Source organism: Microtus oregoni, unplaced genomic scaffold (assembly GCF_018167655.1).
Source record: "Microtus oregoni isolate MIOR12 unplaced genomic scaffold, Mior012 000137F_ref0000512, whole genome shotgun sequence".
Classification (NCBI taxonomy): Eukaryota; Metazoa; Chordata; class Mammalia; order Rodentia; family Cricetidae; genus Microtus; species Microtus oregoni.
Window position 1 is genome coordinate 1,348,039 of NW_024544787.1, and position 26,513 is coordinate 1,374,551.

Sequence of the window (26,513 nt, forward strand, 5' to 3'; positions counted from 1 at the left end):
TCAGTATCCGTACAGGAAAACCTTCTTTAGTTTTATCATCTTATCTTCTAAGAATGTGATTATTTTGACTCATATTTCTCAGGCCACAGTTTGAAATTCATGTAACTGCACAGTGTTATGCTTAGATTCAGAATGTATTTTAAAAGGCAGCATTGATTAGACGAATCAGATACAACATGTGCATATGGATATTGACATTTACCCACCAGTAGAGTTGTGGAGTCTAAACAATTGCTTTAATGCTCTCACAAGGATAGTTCTTTCTTTCTGACAGGAACACTCAATTCGTCATCCCAACAGAACCCGACCTTTAGCCTAATCTTATTAGTTTAGGGATATGAGATAATGTGCCATTCACCAGGGCCAAAGAGCAAATACTGGACAGATGCAGGTTGTTGTGGCACAGAAGCATTGGTTGATTCCATGAAACTCCCTCTAACTAACTGTATAAAAAGCTTTGTCAGTTCAGTTCCTTCACAGCAATATCTTAATTTGAGCTTCTACCGAAGAGCAAAAGCAGGTACCACCATGTTAAAGTTTCTGCTGCTGGCTTTGGCATTTGGTCTGGCTCACGCTTATGCTGAGGTAAATTCATTTGGTCTGTGAACAGGTTTGATGTTCTTCAACAGCATATTTCTGTGGATGTGATGTTTCATTCAGTTTGTCCGTGCAAGTCCATATTCATGAAATAACCTTTCTGGCTTTCACACATGTGCACTTTTTAAATAAGATTTTTCTAGGATGAAACAATTGAAAGAAGGATACAACGGGTTGAATTTCAGAGCTTAAGAGGCCAGCACATGAGTAGTTCCAAAACGTCACTGGTACCAAATGCTATGTAAATTGAGTCATCATATTACCCTGTGTTATTCTACATCCCTAGAAACATAATTTTTAACTAATAAACAAAATATTTTTTATTTTATATTTCTTGTTAGCTTATGTATTTCTAAAGATTCAGATAAGAGACGCGAGTACCAACTCACATTCCCAGGGACTTGGTTGTTTTTTTCAGCTTGAAGGAAAGTGGGTTACCACTGCCATCGCTGCTGACAATGTTGACAAGATAGAGGAAGAAGGACCTCTGAGACTCTATATTCGTGAAATTACTTGTAGTGAAGCATGTAGACAAATGGGAGTCACATTTTATGTCAAGTAAGCAAATTGTCAACTATGTAAACTGAGTAGAATATTTCCATTTCTCAGCATTTATGTTGTCAAACTTCCAGGGGAATGTTCTGTTTCTGGTCATGAAATTTAAGGCCTCATCTTTGGCAATGTGATTATTTTATTCCGAGATGGGTTAGCTCCGGGTATTACATGGATGTTTGATACTGTCTTCAATTCCCTGAGTGTTTCCTTAGAAATCCTTTTGGTTGGAGGACTGTGGTTGAATTTTGTGCTCTAATATTAGATGCAAGAGACTCTAAGAATCTCATTTCTAGTAAGTTGAAGGGTAAGTGTGAACATTTGGTTCATAATCATATATGTTATATTATTTAGTCAATGACATCATAAAAAGTCTTTCACAAACAAGTTAGACAAATCTAATTTGCAAACCCCTTTCTTTGATGCTCTACTTTCAAAAAGACTTTTTGCCATTTAGATGATTATGTTCATTGAAAGGTTGCATAACAGCATAAGAACTTACACAACTTACAACCATTTCTTTCTTCTAGCTATGAATGTAAGTTTTAGGTTATCAATTAAATCACTTAAAACACATGCATATGAAACTATGTACATGTTATCATTGGATTAGAACATGAGAATTAAGATATTGAAAACCATACGCAGTGAATAGTGAAATTTGAATAAGGAAGCCATCAGAGAATTCATAGCACTTGGTAAAATTGCCACAAATAAAAAAAGGCATGTGTATGATTACAAACAGGAAGCTATTTTCTAAACAAGAATTAAGAGAAGTGAGGTAAGCATAGGTACTTCTGTTACAGCTCTGTACACTGTTCATAGACTTTATTATATCATCAAGTTCATTATAATACTTAAAGATATTTAATAAGAATTAAAGGTTATAAAGTATAAACCAGGGATCCTCTGTTTGATTTTTAGTGCAAATGGCCAATGTTCAGAGACCAAAGCCATTGGGTATAGGCAAGAAGATGGCAAATACAGAACCCAGTGTAAGTATGGGATCTGGGAGCTTCCTCTACGAACAGAAGCATTTTGAGTGAGCACATTCATGCTGACACTTCAGGTACTCATAGGTACATGGACCTAGAACAATATTAGTTACTTGGAAATTCATCAGTTCTTCCAACCAACTGAGATATGCTACAAAGTCAGAGTAGAATGTAGGTCATCTGAAGTTTACATGGAGAAGAACACTGAACCTGAAGATGTAAGTAATGATGCTAACAAAATGTCTCCATATAGTTTCCTGCATGAAAATTTATTTCTATATAATATTCAGTGTCTTTCCTTTTCTTAAATTTGTTATTATTAGGCTATATATTTTTCTCTGCTCCCCTCCCTTCCTAGCCCAACCCCTTCTACCCTCTCCTTTGTTGTCCATGCACCCATTTTACTCAGATCTTGTCTTTTTGTATATCCCATGTAGATTGTATCTATGGCAGTCTCTCTTAGGGTCCTCTTTGTTGTCTAGGTTTTCTGGCATTGTGAATTGTAGGGTAGTTTTTCTTTTCCTTGTGTCTAAAAAGCACTTATGAGTGAGTACACATGATATTTGTTTTTCTGGGTCTGGGTTACCTCACTCAATATAATATTTTCTAGATGCATTTATTTGCCTGCAAATTTCAAGATGTCATTTTCCCTGCTATGTAGTACTCCGTTGTATAAATGTACTATATTTTTCTTATCCATTCTTCTGAAAGGGTTAATTACGTTGTTTCTAGGTTCTGGCTATGACAAATAATGCTGATTTCATACAATATCTCTGTTTGTCATCAGACAGGCCTGATACTCACTGATAGGTCTCAGTGGCCTCAAACATCATTGAAAACTTCTTGCCTCAGGCTGACAAGCACTCATATTACAAGCCTGAACTGTCATTCTGGATTCAGGGAAACTTTAAATTAATGGTCCTATTTTAAAGTTTCCTATTCTCTTACTTTGTAGCGATCATAAAATTTACATCATTAAATGATAAACTTCAATTTTGAAAGGCAGTTAGGGAAAATCTGTTTAAAAACTTCAGACAAACCCCTTCAATTTTGTAAACATTGTTAAAATAACAGTAAAAATATTGGACTGAAGTATGCATAGGATGATCTTTGTTTAGATCTTGAATGAAGGGAGGGCACATTCTTCTGCCAACTTTATTGTTTTCTTAAGTTTACATTACCATTATAAAGTAGTCAAGTAATAGAAATTTACTAGATAATAAATTCATTTTATTTTTCCATGAACCACTTTTATAACTTAATGTCTTTAAGAGAAAAATCTACACACACACACACACACACACAGAGAGAGAGAGAGAGAGAGAGAGAGAGAGAGAGAGAGAGAGAGAGAGATGATGATGATGATGATGATGATGATGATGATGATGATGATGATGAGAGACAGAGAGAGAATGCAAACAGAAAAACTCTCACACAGAGAGAGAACATACACACTATGAATGTCTGGTAAACTTAAAATGAAATGTTGATTCTTAAATCTTTTCTATCTATAATCTAACAAGAATAAAACTTTTGTGCAGATGTCTAATTAGTATGTTCTTTTTAGCATATGTATCAATTCTCCCACCAAGTATTAATATGGTATGACACGAAAGTTTTCAGTTCAGAAAACTGACAAGTGTCTTTTTAGATCCTGTTGAAAGGGGAAGGATTACCCAACAGAGTGATCCCACAGGTCTTGACACAAGGAATTCAGAGAAAAGGAAATGTGTATGAACCTTGGATTCACTATCAGTTTTAAAGAGTGGAAATGATTGGTTCTCATATTATGATTGGATATGCAAAATGAATGACTACAAGAATACCTTTGCCAACATGTGCTATATGATAGTGAATCAGAGATGATTGCTACAGTCAGGATCAATATTGATGTTTAGTCAACAGGTGATGCCAAACAAAGTAGAAAAATGAGTGGCACTGGGTTTGAAATATTTCTGTTATTACAGTTGAAGGTGACAACAGATATGAACCTGTGCATGTGACACCAGAGAACATAGTCTTTACTAGCAAGAATGTGGATAGAGCTGGCCAGACAACTAACCTGATTTTTCTTGTTGGTAAGAATGGTAGTGGGTTTTCTGATGTAGTAAGAGAAGTAGCACACTGAAAATCGAGATTAAGTCAGATTCACACTCCAAACAGTATTGTGGTGTTTCCAAACTCCTCTCCACTAAATGACAATATGCTTGTTGTGTGGACCAACTTTTACCTTATTTTGTAATTTGAGTTGCATGGTCATTGAAGAGTATTGGTGATGGTGAATGTTACTGGAAGTGTTTATGTTCATGTTTCCTTACTAGAAAGAAAAGACTAAATACTATTTGTCTGAAATTTAAAACATTTTGAGTGTCATTTGATCAGGTGTGTACTAAAGAAATCATGAACTCTAGAGTATAGACTCAGGAGAAATGTGAAGCTGCCATTGATAAGCATCCATGATTCTTTAGTGTTATATTTTTGAAAATACATAGGCTTGAGATGTGAGAATTCCCTAAAGAAGCTGCTTTATTTTTGCATACATCATGAAACACTGAAAATGGAATTTGGGGAAAATTATTACTGTTTGTATTGGTCTACCTAGGATAGATCTTTTGAAGCAGTTGGGACTTTCTATTGCATGTGATGCAGGGATACTAAAGAAGCAATATAATTTCTCCATATTTCTTGAACATGTCTTTGACACTGTGATTAATAAACTGTAGGAAAAGGTAAACCTTTGACTCCTGAACAATATGAAAAACTTGAAGAATTTGCTAAGGAACAAAACATTCCAAAAGAAAACATTAGAGAAATTCTGGCTACAGGTAACCCCAATGAATATTGTTTTGGCCACAGAATTTTTTTTTCTCTCTCTCTCTCTCTATCTATCTATCTATCTATCTATCTATCTCTCTCTCTCTCTCTCTCTCTCTCTCATATATCCATGTATGAATATATACACATACATAATGTATATATATATATATATATATAAAACGAATCTAACTCTATCTATCTATCTATCTATCTATCTATCTATCTATCTATCTGCCTATATATCTACTCAGTAAGATCCCTGATTCAGATTATATGGATTCGTATGCAATCTTTCAGTTGCTATTTCCAGAAATAATCCTTGGGGATCTGTTATTATATTACTATGAAAACGTTTCTGTCAATCCTTACCCCATTCATATTCTTTTGCAGATATTTGTCCTCAATAATGACTTTCTGGAGGTGAGAAGAAACAGAGACCATGATTTGTGCTTATTACAAAAAATTAGAGATAATTATGTCACCAAGGAAAATGTAAACTGAAAATTAGGAAAATCAAGACTGGGTATCATATGTCTTTTTTTTTTTCGATACAAGGTTTCTCTGTGGTTTTTGGAGCCTGTCCTGGAACTAGCTCTTGTAGACCAGGCTGGTCTCGAACTCACAGAGATCCGCCTGCCTCTGCCTCCCTAGTGCTGGGATTACAGGCGTGCGCCACCACCGCCCGGCCATATGTCTTTTAAAAGAGAAAATATTACAGAGATAGAAATGAAGGATAAAATATCTTTATTTATAAAAAGATGAAGAATTTTATCTAATTCACAATTGCTAATATGCTTACATAGAAGAATACTTCATCAAGAGAGTCTGCCTTGCTATTTGTAAAAATCTTATATTACTTATGATTGTGGGGTATTATTTGTCACAGATATGGTAAAATGATGTTGATATTTTCAGCATATTCCTTGAAACCACTCAATATAAATTTTCATGTAAGGGCACAGAATATCATTATTTTCTGTTGACAGTGCTTCTATAGTTTCCACAGTACAAGGTATTGGTGATTTCTAGGATAGGACCTGTTTGTGTACCATCATTTATGTATACTCATTATATTGTTATATATATTTTTGCATCCATGAACTCTCAATGATGAAATCTTTACTGTCTGTTCAATCATGTTTTAATTTTTGCTTTCATGTCTATCTGCACAGATGACAGGAGGAATAGAATGATACATCGTATCCTCTTGACCATGGAATCAATGTCATATATAAATCACCATTTCTTTTAAAAGAATTGTCTTTTCTCCTGTGAAGTCAGAGCAGCCTATACCAAATTCCTGACTTGTATTTCCTTTCCCTTCTTATGATTTATAAGGTCTTCATATTTCTTAATGATTAAATAAAGTGTTTCAAGAAGCAATAAAGATGTTGTGAAAAGGATCTCATTCAAAAAGCACATAAATATTCACTAAACTAATAAAATAACCACTCTGGTGTAACAAATGATATCAGTATTACTAAATCAGGACTGCTGAGAAGTCAAGAAAAATGGCACTGGGTTTTGATCCTACTGCACGTACTGGCTTTGTGGGAGCCTAAGCTGTTTGGATGCTCACCTTACTAGACCTGGAAGGAGGTGGGAGGTCCTTGGGCTTCCTACAGGGCAGGGAACCCTGACTGCTCTTGGAGCTGATGAGGGAGGGGGACTTGATTGGGGGAGGTGAGGGAATGGGAGGCAGTGGCGGGGAGGAGGCAGAAATCTTTAGTAAATAAATAGATAAAAATGAAATGTGATAATTACTGGAGATCCATGATTAAGAACACTGAAGAAATAAATTTTATATTGTGCTTCATGCTTACTTTCAGCTTAAAATTATGATTTGCGGTTGAACAGTCCTAACACTCTATAAGATTTCACAGAAAAATCTCTTTGGGTCTGCCTCCATGTTACACATTATTTAAAAGAGAGGATTAAATATGTTTTCAAAAGTCTATCTGAGGAGATTATTTTTTGCTAAATGACTTCAGTAAGCAAATGAATCAGGATATGCTTTAATAGTGTACATATGACTCAGTTACATTTGAAGAATAATTTCTTAAGAATGATATTCCATAGATACCATGCCCTACATATGTGCATGTGCTGGTTACAATTTTCTCTTTGTATTGCAACAATTACTTAGGATGTAGTTAGTTATCAAATTACAAAAGGCAGAGGCAATCTTCTTTTAGGGCTTGGAACAAGGAAAAACAAAATATATTAGAAAATGTTGTTACATACAGTTTAATGAAGTCTTAAGATATAAAGAAAGCAAAGTGCATTCAATATTCATAAACAAGAGATATGAATAAGAAACAATGATAATTTCTCTGTGAAAAATCCTGTTATTTAAACTTTCACTGTGTGACTGGCAAAACAATGTTACTTTAGAAAAAAATAATTGACCAACGTCTTCTGTAAATTTGGTATATTCAGTGTACATTTACATCACACCACCTTCGTTCTCCTACTAATTAGTGCTATTCCTGTGTCCTCTTCTTGCAATTTCTCCAACTTCTTCATGAATATACAAATTCATTTCAATATATGTGTGAATATGTGTGTGTATTAAGAAAGAAGAGGTTGACACAGAAATTTATACGCAATTGTGTCCATTTAGAGTTTCTAATATGCATTTGTACCCAGTGCTGTCCTTTTATGCTTCAATTACTTATTACCTATAAGTCTCATATTGGAAGTAAAGGGAATATGGCTACATCTTGTCCTATCAGAAGTGGCTTTCTAAGCTGCCAAGACTTCAAATGGCATAGAAGTTCTAAAGCTCACCATTCACATTATGCTAACTTGGGTAAAGCTTGCACAATCTGAGAGGTAACTCAGAGGTGATTAGTTAAACTTACACCTTGAGCTGTAGAATGTAAATCATCCTTGATTCCATAAACATATTCCTCTATCATTGTTCTTTTCACCAACTATTGTAATTTCTATGTATATTCTGAATGGTAATTTCTTAATCACGACTACTAGAGATGATTTAAATACTGATCTTATTTAGTAGTACTCTCATGGTGACCAGGAATAATCTTCCTTCATCAAATTGTAGAATGCATTGTTCCTGCAGATATGTTCTTATAACAGCCTGAAGCCTTCCAAATGTGTCAGTTTTACAAGTTTACACTGCAGGAATCCTCATCTTTCTATCTCCTCAGCAAAATTAATACCAAGAAAACATATGACTCCATATCAAAACATGTATTATAAAACTAAAATTCATGTTCTCAGAGAGTGAAGCATAAATATCTGAGACACACTTCAAAGTGTTCAATGTCTTTAGCCATCACAGAAATAAACTTGAATCTCCTTAGAGATTTTGTCTATGATGCAGGGAAAGGGCTGTACTTGGTCCTGGTTGGTGGGAGTGAAAAATGATTCAACTGTGATCAAAATCAGCACGAGAAATGGCTGCACTTGGCCCTTGTTGGTGGAAGTGAAACCTGATTCTGCTGTGATCAACATCAGTGGGTAGGATCCTAACATCCGTTTTACCATAAGTCCTTCAAAGAAGAATTACAACAAAACTCTGTTGACATATTTTACATTCATACACACGCACACACACACACACACACACACACACACACACTCACATATACATTGTTTGAATGAGTGTGAGGTCCTATGTTCTGGCTTAACCTTCACATAACCAAAGAAAGCTCGAGGAACCTAATTTTGGCCACAACATCATTTATTGAAGGAAGTTGGATTAAATTGTCATAAAGCTATTATCTTTGTCATTGTTCTGATATGGCAATGGTTTATGACTAAATAGTTGTCCTTAGCATTCCAAGATAGGAGACAATCCTATTGTTCAGGTTACCCCAGACAGCTGATTTATTTTAATAGGAAACCAACCCTACCTGTATATTCTTGGTCAGTATCTTTCTGTAATATAAAATATGTGAACAAAAGAAGAGCATCTTTGCATACAACAGTTCCTTTTCCTTCATTTTTAGAAAATGCTACTTGCAAGCAAAGCTTTGAAATCCCTAATTAGCTGCTCTGAAGCTCCTCTTGCCAAGAATAGCATTTGAATTATAGACTCTGCTTGACACACATGCCACCCAAATAGGAAAGAATATACCTTCTTCTCTGCAGGTCATGGAACCTTCTTGAAAATTGACCACATACTCGTTAACAAAGCAAACTTCCACAGTTACAAAAAAAAAAATAGTAACCACCTGTGTCTTATCGGTTAACCATGGATTAAAGTTAGAATACAACAATGCTAACCCCAGAAAGTCTACAAACTCATGGAAACTGAACAATCAACTACTGAACCACACCTGCATCAAGGAAGAAATAAAGAAAGAAATTAAAGTCTTTCTTGAATTCAATGAAAATAAAGACTCAACATACTCAAACCTATGGGACACAATGAGAGCAGTGCCAAGAGGAAAGTTCATAGCACTAAGTGCACACTTGAAGAAAACGGAGAAAGCATACATTGGGGACTTAACAACACACCTGAAAGCTCTAGAAAAAAAAGAAGCAGACTAACCTAGGAAGATTATAACACTGGAAATAATCAAACTCAGGGCTGAAATAAACAAAATAGAAACACAGAAAACAATCCAAAGAATCAATGAAGTAAAAAGTTGGTTCTTGGAGAAAATCAACAAGATCGACAAACCACTATCCAAAGTAATTAAACGGCAGAGAGAGAACACGCAAATAAATAAGATCAGAAATGAAAACGGGGACATAAACACAGACACAGGAAATTCAGAGAATCATTAGATATTACTACAAAAGCCTGTATGCCACAAAACTGGAAAATGCAAAAAAATGGACATTTTTTTTAGATAAGTACCATATACCAAAGTTAAACCAAGACCAGGTGAACAATCTAAATAGACCCATTAGTTGCGAAGAATTAGAAGCTCTTATGAAAAAACTCCCTTCCAAAAAAGCCCAGGATTAGATGGTTTCAATGCAGAATTTTCCCAGAACTTCCAAGAGGAGCTAATACCTATACTCCTTAACATATTTCACAATATAGAAACAGAAGAGGCATTGCCAAATTCCTTTTATGAAGCTACAGTCACCCTGATACCAAAACCTCACAAAGACATAACCAAGAAAGAGAACGACAGACCAATCTCACTCATGAACATGGACGCAAAAATTCTCAATAAAATACTGGCAAACCGAATCCAAGAAAACATTAGAAAAATTATCCATTATCATCAAGTAGGCTTCATCCCTGAGATGCAGGGCTGGTTCAACATATACAAATCTATCAATGTAATCCATCATATAAATAAACTGAAAGAAAAAAAACATATGATCATTTCATTATATGCTGAAAAAGCATTTGACAAAATTCAACACCACTTTATGATAAAGGTCTTGGAGAGATTAGGGATACAATGGTCATACCTAAATATAATAAAAGCTATTTACAGCAAGCCGACAGCCAACATTAAATTAAGCGGAGAAAAACTCAAAGCCATCCCACTAAAATCAGGAACATGACAAGGCTGTCCACTCTCTCCATACCTCTTCAAAATAGTGCTTGAAATTCTAGCAATAGCAATAAGACAACATAAGGGGATTAAGGGGATTCGAATTGGAAAGTAAAAAGTTAAACTTTCCTTATTTGCAGATGATATGATAGTGTACATAACCAACCCCAAAAACTCCACCAAAGAACTCCTGCAGCTGATAAACACCTTTAGTAATGTGGCAGGATAGAAGATCAACTCCAATAAATCAGTTGCCCTCCTATACACGAAGGAAAAGGAAGCAGAGAGGGAAATCAGAGAGGCATCACCTTTCACTTTGGCCACAAATAGCATAAAATATCTTGGGGTAACTCTGACCAAGGAAGTGAAGGATCTATTTGACCAGAACTTTAAGTCTTTGAAGAAAGAAATTGAAGAACATACCAGAAAATGGAAGGATCTCCCTTGATCTTGGATTGTGAGGATCAACATAGTAAAAATGGCAATTCTACCAAAGGCAATTTATAGATTCATTGCAATCTCCATGAAGGTCCCATCAAAATTCTCAACAGACTCTGAGAGGTCAATAATCAACCTTATATGGAATGACAAAAAACTCAGGATAGCCAATGCAATCTTATACAATAAAGCATCGTCTGCAGGCATTACCATCCCTGACTTCAAACTCTATTACAGATCTACAGTAATGAAAACAGCTTGGTATTGGCAAAATAATAGAGAAGTCGACCAATGGAATCAAATACAAGACTCGGATTTTAACCCTCAATCCTATGAACACCTGATTTTCGATAAAGGAGCTAAAAGTATACAATGGAAGAAAGAAAGCATCTTCAACAAAAGGTGCTGGAATAACTGGATACCAACCTGTAGAGGAATGAAAATAGATCACTCTCCATCACCATGCACAAAACTCAAGTCCAAATGGATCAAAGACCTCAATATCAATCTGAACACACTGAACCTGATAGAAGAGAAAGTGGGAAGTACTCTTCAACATATGGGCACAGGAGATCACTTCCTACGCTTAACCCCAATATCACAGAAATTAAGGGCAACTTTGAATAAAAGGGACCTCCTGTAATGGAGAAGCTTCTGTAAAGCAAAGGACACTGTCACCAAGACAAAACGGCAACCTACTGACTGGGAGAACATCTTCACCAATCCTGAATCAGACAACGGTCTGATCTCCAAAATATATAAAGAACTCCAGAAACTAGACTTTAAAATGCTAATTAACCCAATTAAAAAATGGGTCATTGAAGTGAACAGAGAATTCTCAATGGAAGAAGTTCAAATGGCCAAAAGACAATTAAGGTCATGCTCAACCTCCTTAGTGATCAGGGAAATGCAAATCAAAACAACTTTGAGATACCATCTTACACCTGTCAGAATGGTTAAAATCAAAAACAACAATGATATACTTTGCTGGACAGGTTGTAGAGTAAGGGGTAAACGCATCCATTGTTGGTGGGAATGCAAAACATTGGGAATCAGTGGGGCGATTTCTCAGGAAATTCAAGATCAAACTACCTCAGGACCGAGCAATACCACTCTTGGGTATATACCCAAGAGATGCCCTATCATATTACAAAAGCATTTGTTCAACTATGTTCATAGCAGCATTATCTGTAATAGCCAGAATCTGGAAACATCCTAGATGCCCTTCAATGGAAGAATGGTTGAAGAAAATGTGGAATATATACATACTAGATTACTACTCAGTGGTAAAATACAATGACATCTTGAATTTTGCATGCAAATGAATAGAAATAGAAAACACTATCCTGAGTGAGGTTACCCAGAACCAAAAAGATTAACATGGGATGTACTCACTCATAATTGGTTTCTAGCCATAAATAAAAGACATTGAGCCTATAAAATAGAGCCAGAAAAATTCTTCAAAGACCTTTAAAGAACACTACTCAACTTCTTATAAAAAAGCAAAAAAAAAAATACCCATGGAAGCCAAGACAATAATGTACAATAAAGGAACTTCTGAAGGCATCACAATCCCTGACTTTAAACTCTACTATACAACAACAGTACTGAAAAAAATAAAACTCATACAGACATAAAAAAAAGACAGAAGGACCAATGGAAGTGATTCGAAGATGGAGATAATAAGCCACACATCAAATAATACCTGATTTTTGACAAAAAAGGCATAAAATATAAAATAGAAAAAAAGAAATTTTATTTAACAAATGGTGCTGGCAAACTGAATATTGACTTGTAAAGGAATAAAAATAGATCCATATCTACTAACATGCACAAAACTCAAGTCCAAATGGATCAAAGACCTCAACATAAAACCAAATACACTGAACCTTATAGAAAAGAAATTGGGAAGTAAACTTGAATGCATTGACACAGGAGACCACTTCCAAATATAACCCAAGTAGCACAGAAACTTGAGAGAAACATTTAATATGCGACCTTCTGAAACTGAAAAGCTTCTATAAATCAAAGGACATGGTCAACAAGACCAAATGGCAGTCTACAGAATGGGAAAAAATCTTCACCAACCACACATCACACAGAGGTCTTATCTCAAAAATATACAAAGAACTAAAGATTCGGCCATCAAAAGTAATAATAATAATAATCCAATTTTAAAAAATGAAGTACAGACCTAAACAGAGAACTCTCAACAGAAGAATCTAAAATGGCTGAAAGACACTTAAGAAAGTGTTCAACATCCTTAAACATCAGAGGAATGCAAACCAATACAACACTGAGATTTCATCTAACACGTGTAATAATGGCCACGATGAAAACACTGATGACAACTTATGCTGAAGGGGTTGTGGGGCAAAGGGAACACTCCTGCATTTTTGGAACAGCCACTTTCAATGTCAGTATGGCAATTTTTTAGAAAATTAGGAAACAACCTTCCTCCATACCCAGCAATACCACTTTTTGGTATGTACCCAAAGGATTCTCAAAAGTACCACAAGGACATGTGCTCAGCTATGTTCACAACAGCATTGTTTGTCATAGCCAGAACCTGGAAACAAGTTAAATGACCCTTGACCAAAGAATGGATAAGGAAAATATGGTATATTTACACAATGGAGTATTACACAGCAGAAAAAAATGACAACATGAAATTTGCAGGCAAATGAATGGATCTAGAAAACATCATATTGAGTGAGGTAACTGAGACCTAGAAAGACAAATATCACATATACTTCCTCATAAGTAGGTTTTAGACATAAATAAAAACAACAGCATATAATTCACAACCCCAGAGAACCTAAACAACAATGATGATGCTAAGAGGTACATGCATGGATCTAATCCACATGGGAATTAGAAAAAGAAAAGATCTCCTGAGTAAATTGGGGGTATGGGGACCATGGAAGGGGGTGGATGGGAATGGAAGAGGAAGGAGGAAAAACAGGGAAAATATATAGTTCAATAAAATCAATAATAAGAATAATAGGTTATCTAAAAAACAAGAAGCAGACAAGGACAGTGAGGACAAAACAAATGGCAATCTTACCGAAAGCAATCTACAGATTAAGTGCAATGCCCTGTAAAATCCCATCAAAATTCTTCAAAGACCTCTAAAGAACATTACTCAACTTCATATGTAAAAGCAAAAATAAATAAATAAATGAATAAATAAACAAATCAAATCAGAAAACTAGGATAGCTGAAACAATCATGTACAATAAAGGAACTTCTGGAGACATCACAATCTCTGACTTCAAACTTTACTACAGAACTACAATACTGAAAATATTCTGGTATTGGCATAAAAACTGACAGGAGGACTAATGCAACTGAATCGAAGACCCTGATATTAATCCACACATCTACTAACACCTGATTTTTGACAAAAAAGCAAAAAAATAGAAAATATAAAATAAAGAAAGCTTTTTTAACAAATGGTATTGGCAGAACTGGATATCAACATGTAAAAGAATAAAGATAGATCCATGTCTATCGCCATGCACAAAACTCAAGTCCAAATGGATCAAAGACCTCAGTATAAAACCAAACACGCTGAACCTCATGGAAGAGAATGTAGGAAGTACACTTCAATGCATTGGCACAAACACTTCCTAAATGTGACTCTAGTAGCACAGACACTAAGAGAAAAAAATTAATAAATGGAACTTTCTAAAACTGAAAATCTTTTGTAAAGCAAAGGACATGGTCAACAAGACAAAACAACAGCCTACAAGAATGGGAAAAGACCTTCACCAACCCCACATAATACAGAGGACTGATCTCCAAAATAAACAAAGAATTCTAGAAACTGGCCATCAAAAGAACAAAATATCCAATAAAATAATCGGGTACAAACCTAAAGAGAGAACTCTCAACAGATAAATCTAAAATGGGTGAAAGACACTTAGGAAATGCTCAACATCCTTAGCCATCAGAGAAATGCAAATCAAAACAACACTGGGATTCCATATTTCATCTGTAAGAATGTCCATGATCAAAAACATTGATGACAACTTATGCTGGAGAGGATAAGGGGTAAATGGAACACTCCTCCATTACTGGTGGGAGTGCAAACGATATAGCCACTTTGGAAATCAGTATGGTGATTTCTCAGAAAATTAGGAAACAATTTACCTCAAGAACCATCCATGCAACTTTTTGGTATATACCCAAGTATGCTCAATCATACCACAAGGACATATGCTCAACTTTTCATAGCAGCATTATTTGTCATAGCCAGAACCTGGAAGCAACCTAAATGCCCCTCAATCAAAGAATGGATAAGGAAAATGTGGTACATTTACACCATGAAGTACTACACAGCAGAAAAAAATAATGACATCTTGAAATTTTCAGACAAATGGATGGATCTAGAAAACATCATACTGAGTGAGGTAACAAAATCTCAGAAAGGCAAATATCATCTGTACTCACTCACAGTGGCTTTTTAACATAATGCAAAGAAAAGCAGCCTACAATGCACAATCCCAGAGAACCTAGACAACAAAGAGTACCCTAAGAGAGAAATACATGGATTTAATCTACATGGGAAGTAGAAAAAGACAAGATCTAAGTAAATAGGGAAAGTGGGAATCATGAAAGATGGTAGAAGAGGAGGGTAGAGGAAGGGAGGGGAACAGAAAATATATAGCTGAATAAAAGCATTTTTTATTTATTAGATTATTAAAAATTACCAAATCCAAGTCCACACTCCCTCTTCTTCTCCCACTCCCTTCCCTCCTCCCACACCATTTCATCCCACACCCCGACCACTCCTCAGAGAGGGTAAGGCACATTGCTTTATGGAAGGTCAAGGCGCTCCTTACTATATCTAGGCTGAGCAAAGAAGGTTTTCATCCAAAGAGAATAGGATCTCCAAAAGCCAGTACATGCAGTAACGATAAATTCTGGTGCCACTGCCAGTGCCCACCTAGTCTTCCCCAGATAAACAATTTTTTAAAAGAAAGAAATTTGCCTTCTTGTTTTAATTTATGTTTAACCCAATATATTTTCTTTCCTTCCATACTATTGTAAATGATATTCCGTACATGAACTCTTTCTAAGGTTGCTTGGCTATTGGTAGATAGAAGGGTTGTTAACATTTGTATGCTGATTCTTTGCTTGTCATGCTGCTGAAATTGTTGACTTTGCTACATGTTTTCTGGTACAATGCAGCCATGTGTTAAGTATAATACCATGGCATTTGAAAATGGGGATGATTGGAATTCATCTGTTCATATGTGTGTGATTATAATTTCATTCCCTTTCTCTATTGCTCACTGCAAGAAATCCAACATGACATTGTAAAGGAATAGGGAGAGTGGGCACTCTCTCTTCTTCAAGATTTTAGTCAGTTTCCTTGCCAGTTTTCTACATGTAGAATGGATTTTGAAGTATGTTTCTCAGAGATAGCCTTTAATATTTTGAAGTATATTTTCTCCATTTCGACTCTCCCTGGGGATTTTATCTTGAAAGTATGATATATTTTATCACTGGCTTTTTCTTCATCTATTGAATTAATCATGTGCTTTCTTACCTTAATTATGTTGTATGATCATTATATTTATAGAATTATGTATTTTAAATCAAGCCTGTATCCCTGGAATAAATCCATCTTAATCATTGTGAACAATTCCTTTGATATGGGTGTATATTCATTTTCTAGTATTTTATTAAGTTTTTTTTAACACTATGATCCCAGTTATGTTTTTCTGTATGTGCATGAATGTTCATATGCATACATGAATGCATGCCTCTGTGTGTGTATGCAAGTGCATGTGTGTTCTTTGATAGGGATTAAATTAACACTGGCTATATATAACATATTTGGAGGTGATTCTTTACATTCTGTTGGTTTTTTTGTATCAATGCTAATAAAAACTCACATCCACATAGGCTAGGGGAATGGTTCAGTTGGGAAAAGTTCTTCCCTCCCAAGTATGACTGGAGTTTAATTATTTATTTTATTTTATTTTAAAAATCATCTTATTTTATATTCATATCACAGTTTCTTCTCCCTCTCATCCTTCCATTTGCTCCATCTTCTCCCCACCCCTATCCACTTTTCAGAGAGGGTGATGCCGTACATGGGGAGTCAACAAAGATTGTCACATTATTTGAGGCAGGATCAAGGCTCTCTTCCCTATATCTGGTTGAGCAAGCTAACCATTCATAGAAAATCGGCTTCAAGGAGCCAGTTTATGCATGAGGATAAATACTGGTTCCACTTCTAGTGGCCCCACAAATTGCCCAAGCCACACAGCTGTCACCCACATTCACGGGGCCTAGTTTGTTCTTATGTAGGTTCCTCAGCTATAAGTATAGAGTCAGTGAGCTCCTACATGCTCAGGTTAGCTATATCCGTGGGTTTCCCCATCATAGACTTGGCCCATTTGCTCGGAATATCACTCCTCCATCTCTATGTCTGGACTTCAGGAGTTCATGCCAGTGGTTAGCTGTGGATCTATGCATCTGTTTCCATCAGGTGCTGATGAAGGCTCTATGATGACAATTAAGATAGTCATCAATCTGATTAGAGGGGAAGGCCAATTCAGGTACTGTTGACAGAGGTTTCTGTCCTGCCTGGTCCCATAGCCTTTCAGTCCCCCCCAAAAGCACACAAAGATGTACATTAACATTCGCTGGTTTCCTCTTAGCTCAGGCTTCTTACTAACTCTTATAACTTATATTGGCCTATAATTAATGTGTGCATTAGCCACGTTGCTTGAAACCTGTTATCAGGAAGCATTCTCATCTTGCTTCCTCTGTATCTGGGTGTCAGCTGCAGACTGAGTCTTCCTCTTCCCAGAATTCTCCTGTTCTCATTTCCCTACCTCTACTTCCTACTTGGCTGCCCCTCCTATGCTTCCTGCCTGACTATTGGCCAATCAGCATTTCATGAAAGCAATATAACTGATAAATTTTTACAGAGTAGAAGACCATTGTCTCACAGCAAGGTACCCTCTCCACTATTGCTTAGATTCTTAGCTGGGGTCATCTGTGTAGATTCTTGAAAAAAAAAAAGTCAAGATAGTTGGGTTGTAATTCTTCTTTGAAGGACTTGTGGTAAGACTGATGTCATCTTTAGGATACTCGTCATTGATTTTGACAGCAGCTGAATCAGTTTTCACTTCCACATACCTGGACCAAGTGCAGCCCTTTCCATGCATCATTTCTTTTATTGAGCTAGGCCATGCTGACACCAGTAAGACAAAATATCTAAATAGTTTTAATTTTATTTCCCTAATGCCTAAGAATATTGAACACTTTTAAGTGTCTCTCAGACCTTTGTGTTTCACTTTCTGAGAACACGCTTTTTTGATCTATAATCCAGGTTTGGAAAGAAGTCATTTGTTTTCTTCATGTTTATTTTGCTGAGAACACAGAGAAATAAGAATTCCTGGAATTCTTAACTTGCAAAACTGACTGCTTTGAGAGGTTTCTGGCTATTATAAGAATATATCTGCAGAAATAATAATACACTCTACAAATTGATGAAGGAAGATTATCTTGGTCAACATGAGAGTACTACAAACTAGGATCGATATTTAAATCATCTCTAAAGTCTTGGTTAAGAACTTAACATTCAGAATGTTCAGAGAAATTACACTGGTTGATGAAATCAACAATGGTAGTTGGACATGTTTATGGAACCAAGCATGATTAATCTTCTATAGCTCAGGATGAAAGTTCAACTAATCACCACTGAGTTACCTCTCAGATTGCGCAAACTAGCTATGTTATGACGATGTGAATGGTGAGCTTAAGAACTTTCATGCCATTTGAAAGCTTGGCAACATAGAAAGCAACTTCTGATAGTAAAAGAAGTAGCCATGTTCCTTTTACCTCTAAAATGAGACCACTCATAAGTTGTAAGTAATTGAAGACCAAGAGTCCAGCACTAAACATGAATCCATATTAGAAATACTAAATGGACTCATATGGGCTATAAATTTCTCTATCAATCTCCTCTCTTTAAATACACATCCAGGCACACACACACACACACACACATTCACACATACTTTTAAATAAATGCGAATATTCCTGAAGAACTTGGAAAAATTGGAAGAAGAGATGGGACACAAGTATAGTAGTAATTATTTTGAGATTTGTGTGAAGTGATGTAAATGTACATTGGATATACAGAACTTTTATCAAACATTAGTCCAGTATTTGTTCTGACGTCACTGTGTTTTAAAGAAACAGAAGAAAGGTTAAATAACATGTTTTAGTCAACAAGAAACTATTTCATTCTTTCTAATTCATATCTGTTGCCTATGAATATTGAATGTACTTGACTTGGTTATATCTTTAGATGAGAGACCGGATGTAGCGACACTGTCTAATATCTTTTCTTTTTCCTTGTTTAAAGCTCTCAAAGAAGCCAGGCGGTGGTGGTGCATGCCTTTAATCCCAGCACTCGGGAGGCAGAGGCAGGCGGATCTCTGTGTGTTCAAGGCCAGCCTGGTCTACAAGAGCTAGTTCCAGGACTGGAACCAAAAGCTACGGATAAACCCTGCTTCGAAAATAAAAAAAAATTGCATTGCCTTTTCTATAGCTTTCTATTTTGAGAGCTAACTACATTCTAATGAATCATTGTATCACAAACAGAAAATTGTAATAAATATATGAATATTTATAGGGATTGTTATAATTTTCATGAACTTATTCTTCAAGTGAGAATGACTCCTCAGATTTACATTATTGAGAATATCTTGATTCATTTGCTTACTTACTGAAGTCATTTAACAAGAGACAATCTCCTCATATGAACTATTGAAAACATATTTTACCCTTTATTTTAAATAATGTGTAACATGGAGGCAGATCCAAAGAGTTTGTTGTGTGAAATCTTTTAAAGTTTTATGACCATTCATCTGCAAATAACAAATTTTCAGCTGAAGGTAAATAAGAGCACAACACACAATTTACCACAGCAGAGTTCTTGCCCATGGCTCTCCAGGAATTGTAAAGTTTCCAATTATTACAGTAAGTTCTAGTAATACAGACATCATTTCTTACAGCCGAGTGGTGATTTTAATTATCTTAGTGAAGGTTTAAGTGGTTTTTAAATGAAATCCTTTTCACAAGGTCCTCATTGCTTCTTGAAACATTTTATTGAATCATTCAAAAAGTAACAGCTCATAGATCATACAAAGAGAAAGGAAAAGTAAGTCAGGACTTTGGATGGTGGTATCTTGAATTCATAGTCAAGGGGAAATTTATTCAGAAAGAAATGGGGATTTGTATGTGATGCTAATTCCATGGTAAAGAGGACATGATGTGTAATTCTCATCCTGTTGTCATCTCTGCAGACATGAAAGCAAATATTAAAACATGGTTAGTCAGACAGGAAAATTTTCATCCTTGGGAATGTATGAATACAAAATTAAATATAACAATATAGAGTATAGAGAAGGGATTGCCCATGAACAGTTTCTTCCCTAGAAATCACCAATATCTTGTGCTTTGAATTCTATAGGAGCTCTGTTGACAGGAAATATGACACTCTTTAATCTTATACGACAATTTATATTGACAGGTTTAAATGAATTTATTGAAAAGATCAACCTGCTTATACAATATCTGTGACAAATCATATGCCACAGTCATGAGTAAAGTAGGATTTCTCAAATGTCAAGACACACTTTTAATGACGGAATATTCTTCTATACCAAAAATATTAGCAATTATGAATAAATGTCCTTCAAACTGCTTTATAAATAAACATATGCTATCCTTCGGTTTTGTCACAGTAAGATTTTCATTTTTAAAAGACAAATAATAACCTGTCTTTATTTTGCATTCATTTTTCCCTTGGTCCCATACTTGTCTCCATTTTTTTTTAAATAATAAGCACAAATACACTCAAATATCAAGGTGATTAGACATGCCTTCTGTTTCTACTCACCTACAGAAGATCATTATTTAGGACAAGTATCTGTAAAAGTAGTTGAATGGAGTAAGGATTAACAGAACTGATCTCATAAGAATACGAGAACAGCTCCCCAGGGGATGTTGCTGGAAAGAACAACTCAAAGATAACATATAGCTAGATATAACATCATTCAGAGATCTTACTGAGTAGATAAGTAGGTAGATAGATACATAGAATAATAGATACATCAATACATAAACAGATACATAGAGAGACAGACTCAGTATGTAGATACACATACATGTATTTATGAATATCCATTGTTATACGTATACATATGTATGTATGTATGTATTTATGGATGCTATGGACAAATATATTAATTAAGGTTACCTGTAGCAAGAACATCTTGAAAGTTTTCTGGTGGAATGCTACGTTCCTTAGCATATGCCTCAAGTTTTTCATGTTGTTCAGGAGTCAAAGGTTGACCTTTTCCTACATTGCATGAATTCCAATGGCAGAGACATGATCAGTAGAATTCTGGAGAATTTACATTGCGTCTTTAGTATCCCACCACTACATAGAATAAAAATACCAACTGCTCTAATTTCAACTACCCTGGGTGAGTCAATATAGGCAATAATAATTTTTGAGAGTTCCATGGACACATTTAAAAATGTCTAAATGACGGTATGAGATCACTTTTCAGCATTTCATGATGCATCAAAAAATTAAAAATAAAAACTTCTCTAGAGAATTCACTCATCTCAATCCTACCCACTTTCTAAAACATAACACTAGAGAGTCACAGATGCCTATGAATGGAAGCTTCACTTTTCTCCCAAATCTATACTCTAGAGTTCATGTTTTAATTTAGTACACACTTGAACAAATGAACTCAAAATGGTCTGAATTGTGGGAAAATACTCCATTTTACTCTATTCTTTCCAGTGAGGAAACACGAACATCAACTCTTCCAATACCCCCCACCCCGCCATCGTCCCTAGTCTTCAATGACCATGCTACTTGAATTACAGTATAATGTAAAAATTGGCTCACAAAACAAATGGACTGTTATTTAGTTGATAAGAGTTTGGAAATAACAGGATACTGTATTTGGTGGGTGAATCTGACTTAATCCTCATTTACAGGGTCGTACTTTTGTTACTGTTACAGGAAACCCACTACCATTCTTACCAACAACAAAAATCAAGTTTGTTGTCTGGCCGGCTCTATCCACATTCGCACCGGTAAAGACTATGTTGTCTTCTGTTGCACTCACAGGTTTAAATACATTATCCCCTTCAACTGCAATAACAGACACATTTCAAAACTCAGTGTCATCCATTTCTCTACTTTGTTGGATGTTACCTGTTGACTAAACATTAATATTGACCCTGACTCTGCAATATTCTCTGATTCACTATCATATGACACACATGTATAAAGGTATTCTTGTAGTCATTCATTTTACATATCCTATCATAATGTGGTAACCAATCATTCTTACTCTTTAAACCTGGTACTGAATCCTAGGTACAGACACTTTCCCTTTTCTCTGAATTCCTGTGTCAAGACCTCTGGGATCACTCTGTTGGGTAATTCTTCCCATTTCAATCAGATACAAAAGGCCACTTGTCAGTTTCCTGAAAGTGTAAAACTTTGGTGTCATACCATAATAATACCTGGTGGGCAAAGGGATACATATGCAAAAAAGACTGTACTCATTAGAAATATGCACAAAAGTTTTCATCTTACAACTTGTAAGATGAAAAACTCTCTGGTGTGTGTGTGTGTGTGTGTGTGTGTGTGTGTGTGTGTTTTATGTGTGTGTGTCTATGATATTTTCACTTACAGATACTCAATGAATGATAGAATGGTTCACAGAAATAAGTGGATTTTAGGATCTGGTCATTTTCTGTTACAGGACTGCTTTTTAATATCCATGTGAGGTTAGAAAAGCATTATTTTTGCCAGAAGAATGTGCCTTCTCTTCATTTAAAATCAAGCCAAAAGTTATGCTGTGTACAATTCAGTTGAATAGTGTTGATATTATTTTAGCATTTTTTTTCAAATTTGGGGTAGTAAGTTTGAAATTATTAAACAGATTTTACCCTAACTGCTTTTCAAAAGTCAATTTGATCATCCAGTGATCTAAATGTTATGATGTTTATAAAATGTAAGAAAGGGAAACTTTCTTATATCATCGTTAATTAAAATCCTCTATAAATCTAGGATGATAGATAATCCTTGTAATATAAGTACTTGATGAACTGAATCATGAAGTTTGCAAAGATGTTTGAGGCCACCGAGACCTAATAGTGAGCGGCAGGCCTGTCCAATAACAAACCAAAATACTGTATGAAAGAAAAGACACTGAATATTGTTTAGAAGTAAATTTTCATGCAGGAAACTATTTGGAGACTTTTTGTTAGCATTACTCGTGTCGTTACTTTATTGTGTACTTCTCCATGTAAACTTCAGATGACCTACAATGTACTCTGACTTCATATCATATCTCCGTTGGTTGGAAGGACTGATAACATTCCCAGTAACCAAAATTGTTCTAGGTCCATGTATCTATCCGTGGCTGAAGTGTCAGCATGTATGCCCTCACCCACAATGCTTTTGTTCATAGAGGAAGTGCCAAGATCCCATACTTACACTGGGTTCTGTAGTTGCCATCTTCTTGCCTATACCCAGTGATTTGGGTCTGAGAACATTGGTTATTCACACTGAAAATCAAACAGAGGAATCATGGTTTATTGTATTTATCCTTTGAATTAATATTAAATATTTAATTAAATATTACAGAACATGAGATATTTTCATATCTATGAACAGTGTTCAGAGCTAGAAGAGATGAAACTGTTTACCTCACTTTTCATAATGTTTGTTTAGAAAATATTATCCTGTTTGCAATCATACATATGAATTTCTTTATTTGTAGCAATTTTCCCAATTGTTATGAAGACTATTTTATTCCTTATCCAAATTTCAGTATTCACGGAGTATGATTTTCAATATGTTCATTCTCTTTGACTGTTCCAACAATAAATATGTACACAAGATTTTATGAATGTGTTTTAAATGCTTTTGTGTCTAACCAAAAACAATAGTTGTGGCTAGAAAAAAATAATGGTTATAAACATTTTAAGTTTTTACAGTGTTAAGCACCTTTTCATTGAACATTGTCATCTAAATGTCAGAAAAAAAATTTTGAAACTAGAGCATCACAGACATGTTTCTGGCAGTTCAGACCCAAAATAATCACACAGAAACTATATTATTTAAATCTCCACTTGGCCAATCACTTAAGCATATTGCTAATGACTTTATCATCTATAATTAACCAAATTCCATTATTTTATATTTTCCATGAGGCTCGTGGCCTACTGGCAAAGTTCCGGCTGGCAACTCACGTCTATTCCCTCTGGCGGCTACATGATATCTCTTTGACACCGACTTCTTTCTCCCAGCATTCAGTTTAGTTTTCCCCGCCTAGCTATATTCTGCCCTATCACAGGCCAAGGTAGATTCTTTATCCATTAACTAATAAAAACAACACATATAGAGAAGTACTTCCCATACCAGGCATGGATTTGCAAATTAGATTTTTCTGACCTGTTTGTGGAAGAATATTTTATGACACCTATGCCTGAATAATATAACATGCATGACATTGACCCAAATGCTCACACCTACCTTTTGGCTAACTAGAAATGAGATCCTTAGAATCTCATGATTTTAATATTAGAGCATAAAATTCAGCCACAGGCCTCCAGCCAGAAGAATTTCTCAGGAAAAGCTCATAGAATTGGAGACAGATTTTTACTTTCCTGTGGTCTCCAGAGCTAACCCATCATGAAATAACAAAATTGCATTTCTGAAGATGAGATTTTCAGTTTCATGACCAGAAACAGAACATTCACCTATACGCTTAACAATAGAAAAATCTGTGAAACGTAAGCAGTCTGCTCAGGTTACACTGTTGACAATTTGCTTACTTGACATAAAATGTGACTTCCATTTTACTACATGCCTCAGTGCAAGTAATTTCACGAACATAGAGTCTCAGTGGTCCTCCTGCCTCTATCTTGTCCACATTGTCAGCAGCGATGGCAGTGGTAACCCACTTTCCTTCAAGCTGAAAAAACAACAAAGGCCACTGGAATTTGAGTTGTTACTTTCATCTCTGATTCGAATCTTTGGAAATACATAAGCTAATGAGAAATATAAATCAATAAGAGTTTGTTTGTTAGTTCAAAATTATGCTTCTGGGGAAGAAGAATAACTTGGGACAATATGATAACTCAATTTACATAACATTTTGAACTTGAGACATTTTGGAACTACTCATATTTGGTCTCCTATGCTCTGCAAATTCAATCCATTGGTTTTTTTTTTTATTTTCTTCGTTTGATTTTTGAGAAATCTGGCTGGAAAATTGTATCTGAGTGAAAGTCAGAAAGGTTATATCATGAATATGTATTTGCAAGGACAAACTGAATGACACCCGCACCCACAGAACTAAACTATTGAAGAATATCAAACCTGTGCACAGATCAAATGAATTTACCTCAGCCTGAGCATGAGCCAGACCAAATGCCAAAGCAAGCAGCAGAAACTTTACCATGGTGGTGCCTGCCTTTGCTCTTCCACAGGAGATCAAAGAAGGGTATTGGTTGTGAAGGAACTGAACTGAAAAGCTTTTTATACAGTTAGTTAGAGGGAGTCTCCTGGAATCAACCAATGGTTCTGCACCACAACAGCCTGCATCTGTCCAGTATGTTCACTTCACCCTGCTGAACGGCGTATGATCTCATACCCCTAAACTAATAAGATTAGGCTAAAGGTCAGGTTCTGTTGGGATGATTAATTGAACATTCCTCTCAGAAAGAAAGATCTGTCCCTGTGAGAGAATTTAAGTAATCATTTTGCCTCCAGAGCTATACTTGTGGGTAAAGGTCACAATGCATGTAGATATGTCATATATGATTCATTTAAAACCATGGCACATACTTTAAAATACATTCTGAATCTAATCCTAACACTGTGCAGTTAAATGAATTTTTTATTTGTTTTTTTAAATATTTATTTATTGATTATGTATACAACATTCTGTCTGTGTGTATGCCTGCAGTCCAGAAGAGGGCACCAGACCCCATTACAGATGATTGTGAGCCACCATGTGGTTGCTGGGAATTGAACTCAGGACCTTTGGAAGAGCAGGAAATGCTCTTAACCTCTGATCCATCTCTCCAGCCCAGTTAAATGAATTTTAAGGTGTGGCCTGGGCTATATGAGCCAAAGCAACCACACTGTTAGAAGATAAGATGGAAAAACATGACGAGGATTTCCTCGAAGGGTATTGATATATCCTGTGCTACCTTTAAGTCTACCAATATATTGACTACTTTATTCTTCCAGTATACTGAATTTAATGGCTATTGTATAGATCTACAAGAGATATCACCAAAGTTTAACTGTATTTATAATAGGAAAAAAAAGTTGCTAGATGTCCACTGGCAATAAATACAGATATCACTAACCAAAAGAAAACAAATTAAATGAAACAGTCTATTAAAATAATGGCACTCATAAAAAAAACTGTACAATGTGCAAATGGACGGGACTCTGCATTTAGGAAATATGATTATATTTACTAAAGCAAGGACCCTCCCTGCCCAGTTTACCTCTTTGCACATCAAAACTAAGGTCTGT

The 26,513-nt window shown here is 35.5% G+C and overlaps 2 protein-coding genes across 2 annotated transcripts; one reads left to right on the forward strand and one right to left on the reverse strand.

The window, feature by feature from the left end:
• Positions 1 to 528: 528 nt before the first annotated feature.
• Positions 529 to 5,368, forward strand: LOC121444676 (odorant-binding protein-like). Its single transcript, XM_041646581.1, has 6 exons — positions 529 to 585; positions 1,016 to 1,155; positions 2,074 to 2,144; positions 4,112 to 4,222; positions 4,868 to 4,969; positions 5,352 to 5,368. The coding sequence occupies exons 1-6, from the start codon at positions 529 to 531 to the stop codon at positions 5,366 to 5,368; spliced, it is 498 nt and encodes a 165-aa protein (XP_041502515.1).
• A 2,887-nt stretch (positions 5,369 to 8,255) lies between these two features.
• On the reverse strand, positions 8,256 to 25,425 carry LOC121444677 (odorant-binding protein-like). The gene is made up of 6 exons (XM_041646582.1): positions 25,369 to 25,425; positions 24,797 to 24,936; positions 23,454 to 23,524; positions 21,987 to 22,097; positions 21,183 to 21,284; positions 8,256 to 8,479 (listed from the first exon to the last, which is right to left on the reverse strand). The coding sequence occupies exons 1-6, from the start codon at positions 25,423 to 25,425 to the stop codon at positions 8,256 to 8,258; spliced, it is 705 nt and encodes a 234-aa protein (XP_041502516.1).
• Positions 25,426 to 26,513: the final 1,088 nt, after the last annotated feature.

Bases quoted from the DNA above. Each gene is read 5' to 3' on its own strand.
- LOC121444677 (XM_041646582.1), bottom strand. From the start codon at position 25,425: ATGGTAAAGTTTCTGCTGCTTGCTTTGGCATTTGGTCTGGCTCATGCT. The intron at 22,098-23,453 runs GTAAGTATGGGA...CTGTTATTGCAG, and splicing joins TGGCAACTACAGAACCCAGT to TTGAAGGGGATAATGTATTT. The intron at 21,285-21,986 runs GTAAGAATGGTA...CATGCAATGTAG, and splicing joins AAACTTGATTTTTGTTGTTG to GAAAAGGTCAACCTTTGACT.
- LOC121444676 (XM_041646581.1), top strand. From the start codon at position 529: ATGTTAAAGTTTCTGCTGCTGGCTTTGGCATTTGGTCTGGCTCACGCT. The intron at 586-1,015 runs GTAAATTCATTT...TGTTTTTTTCAG, and splicing joins TGGCTCACGCTTATGCTGAG to CTTGAAGGAAAGTGGGTTAC. The intron at 4,223-4,867 runs GTAAGAATGGTA...AATAAACTGTAG, and splicing joins TAACCTGATTTTTCTTGTTG to GAAAAGGTAAACCTTTGACT.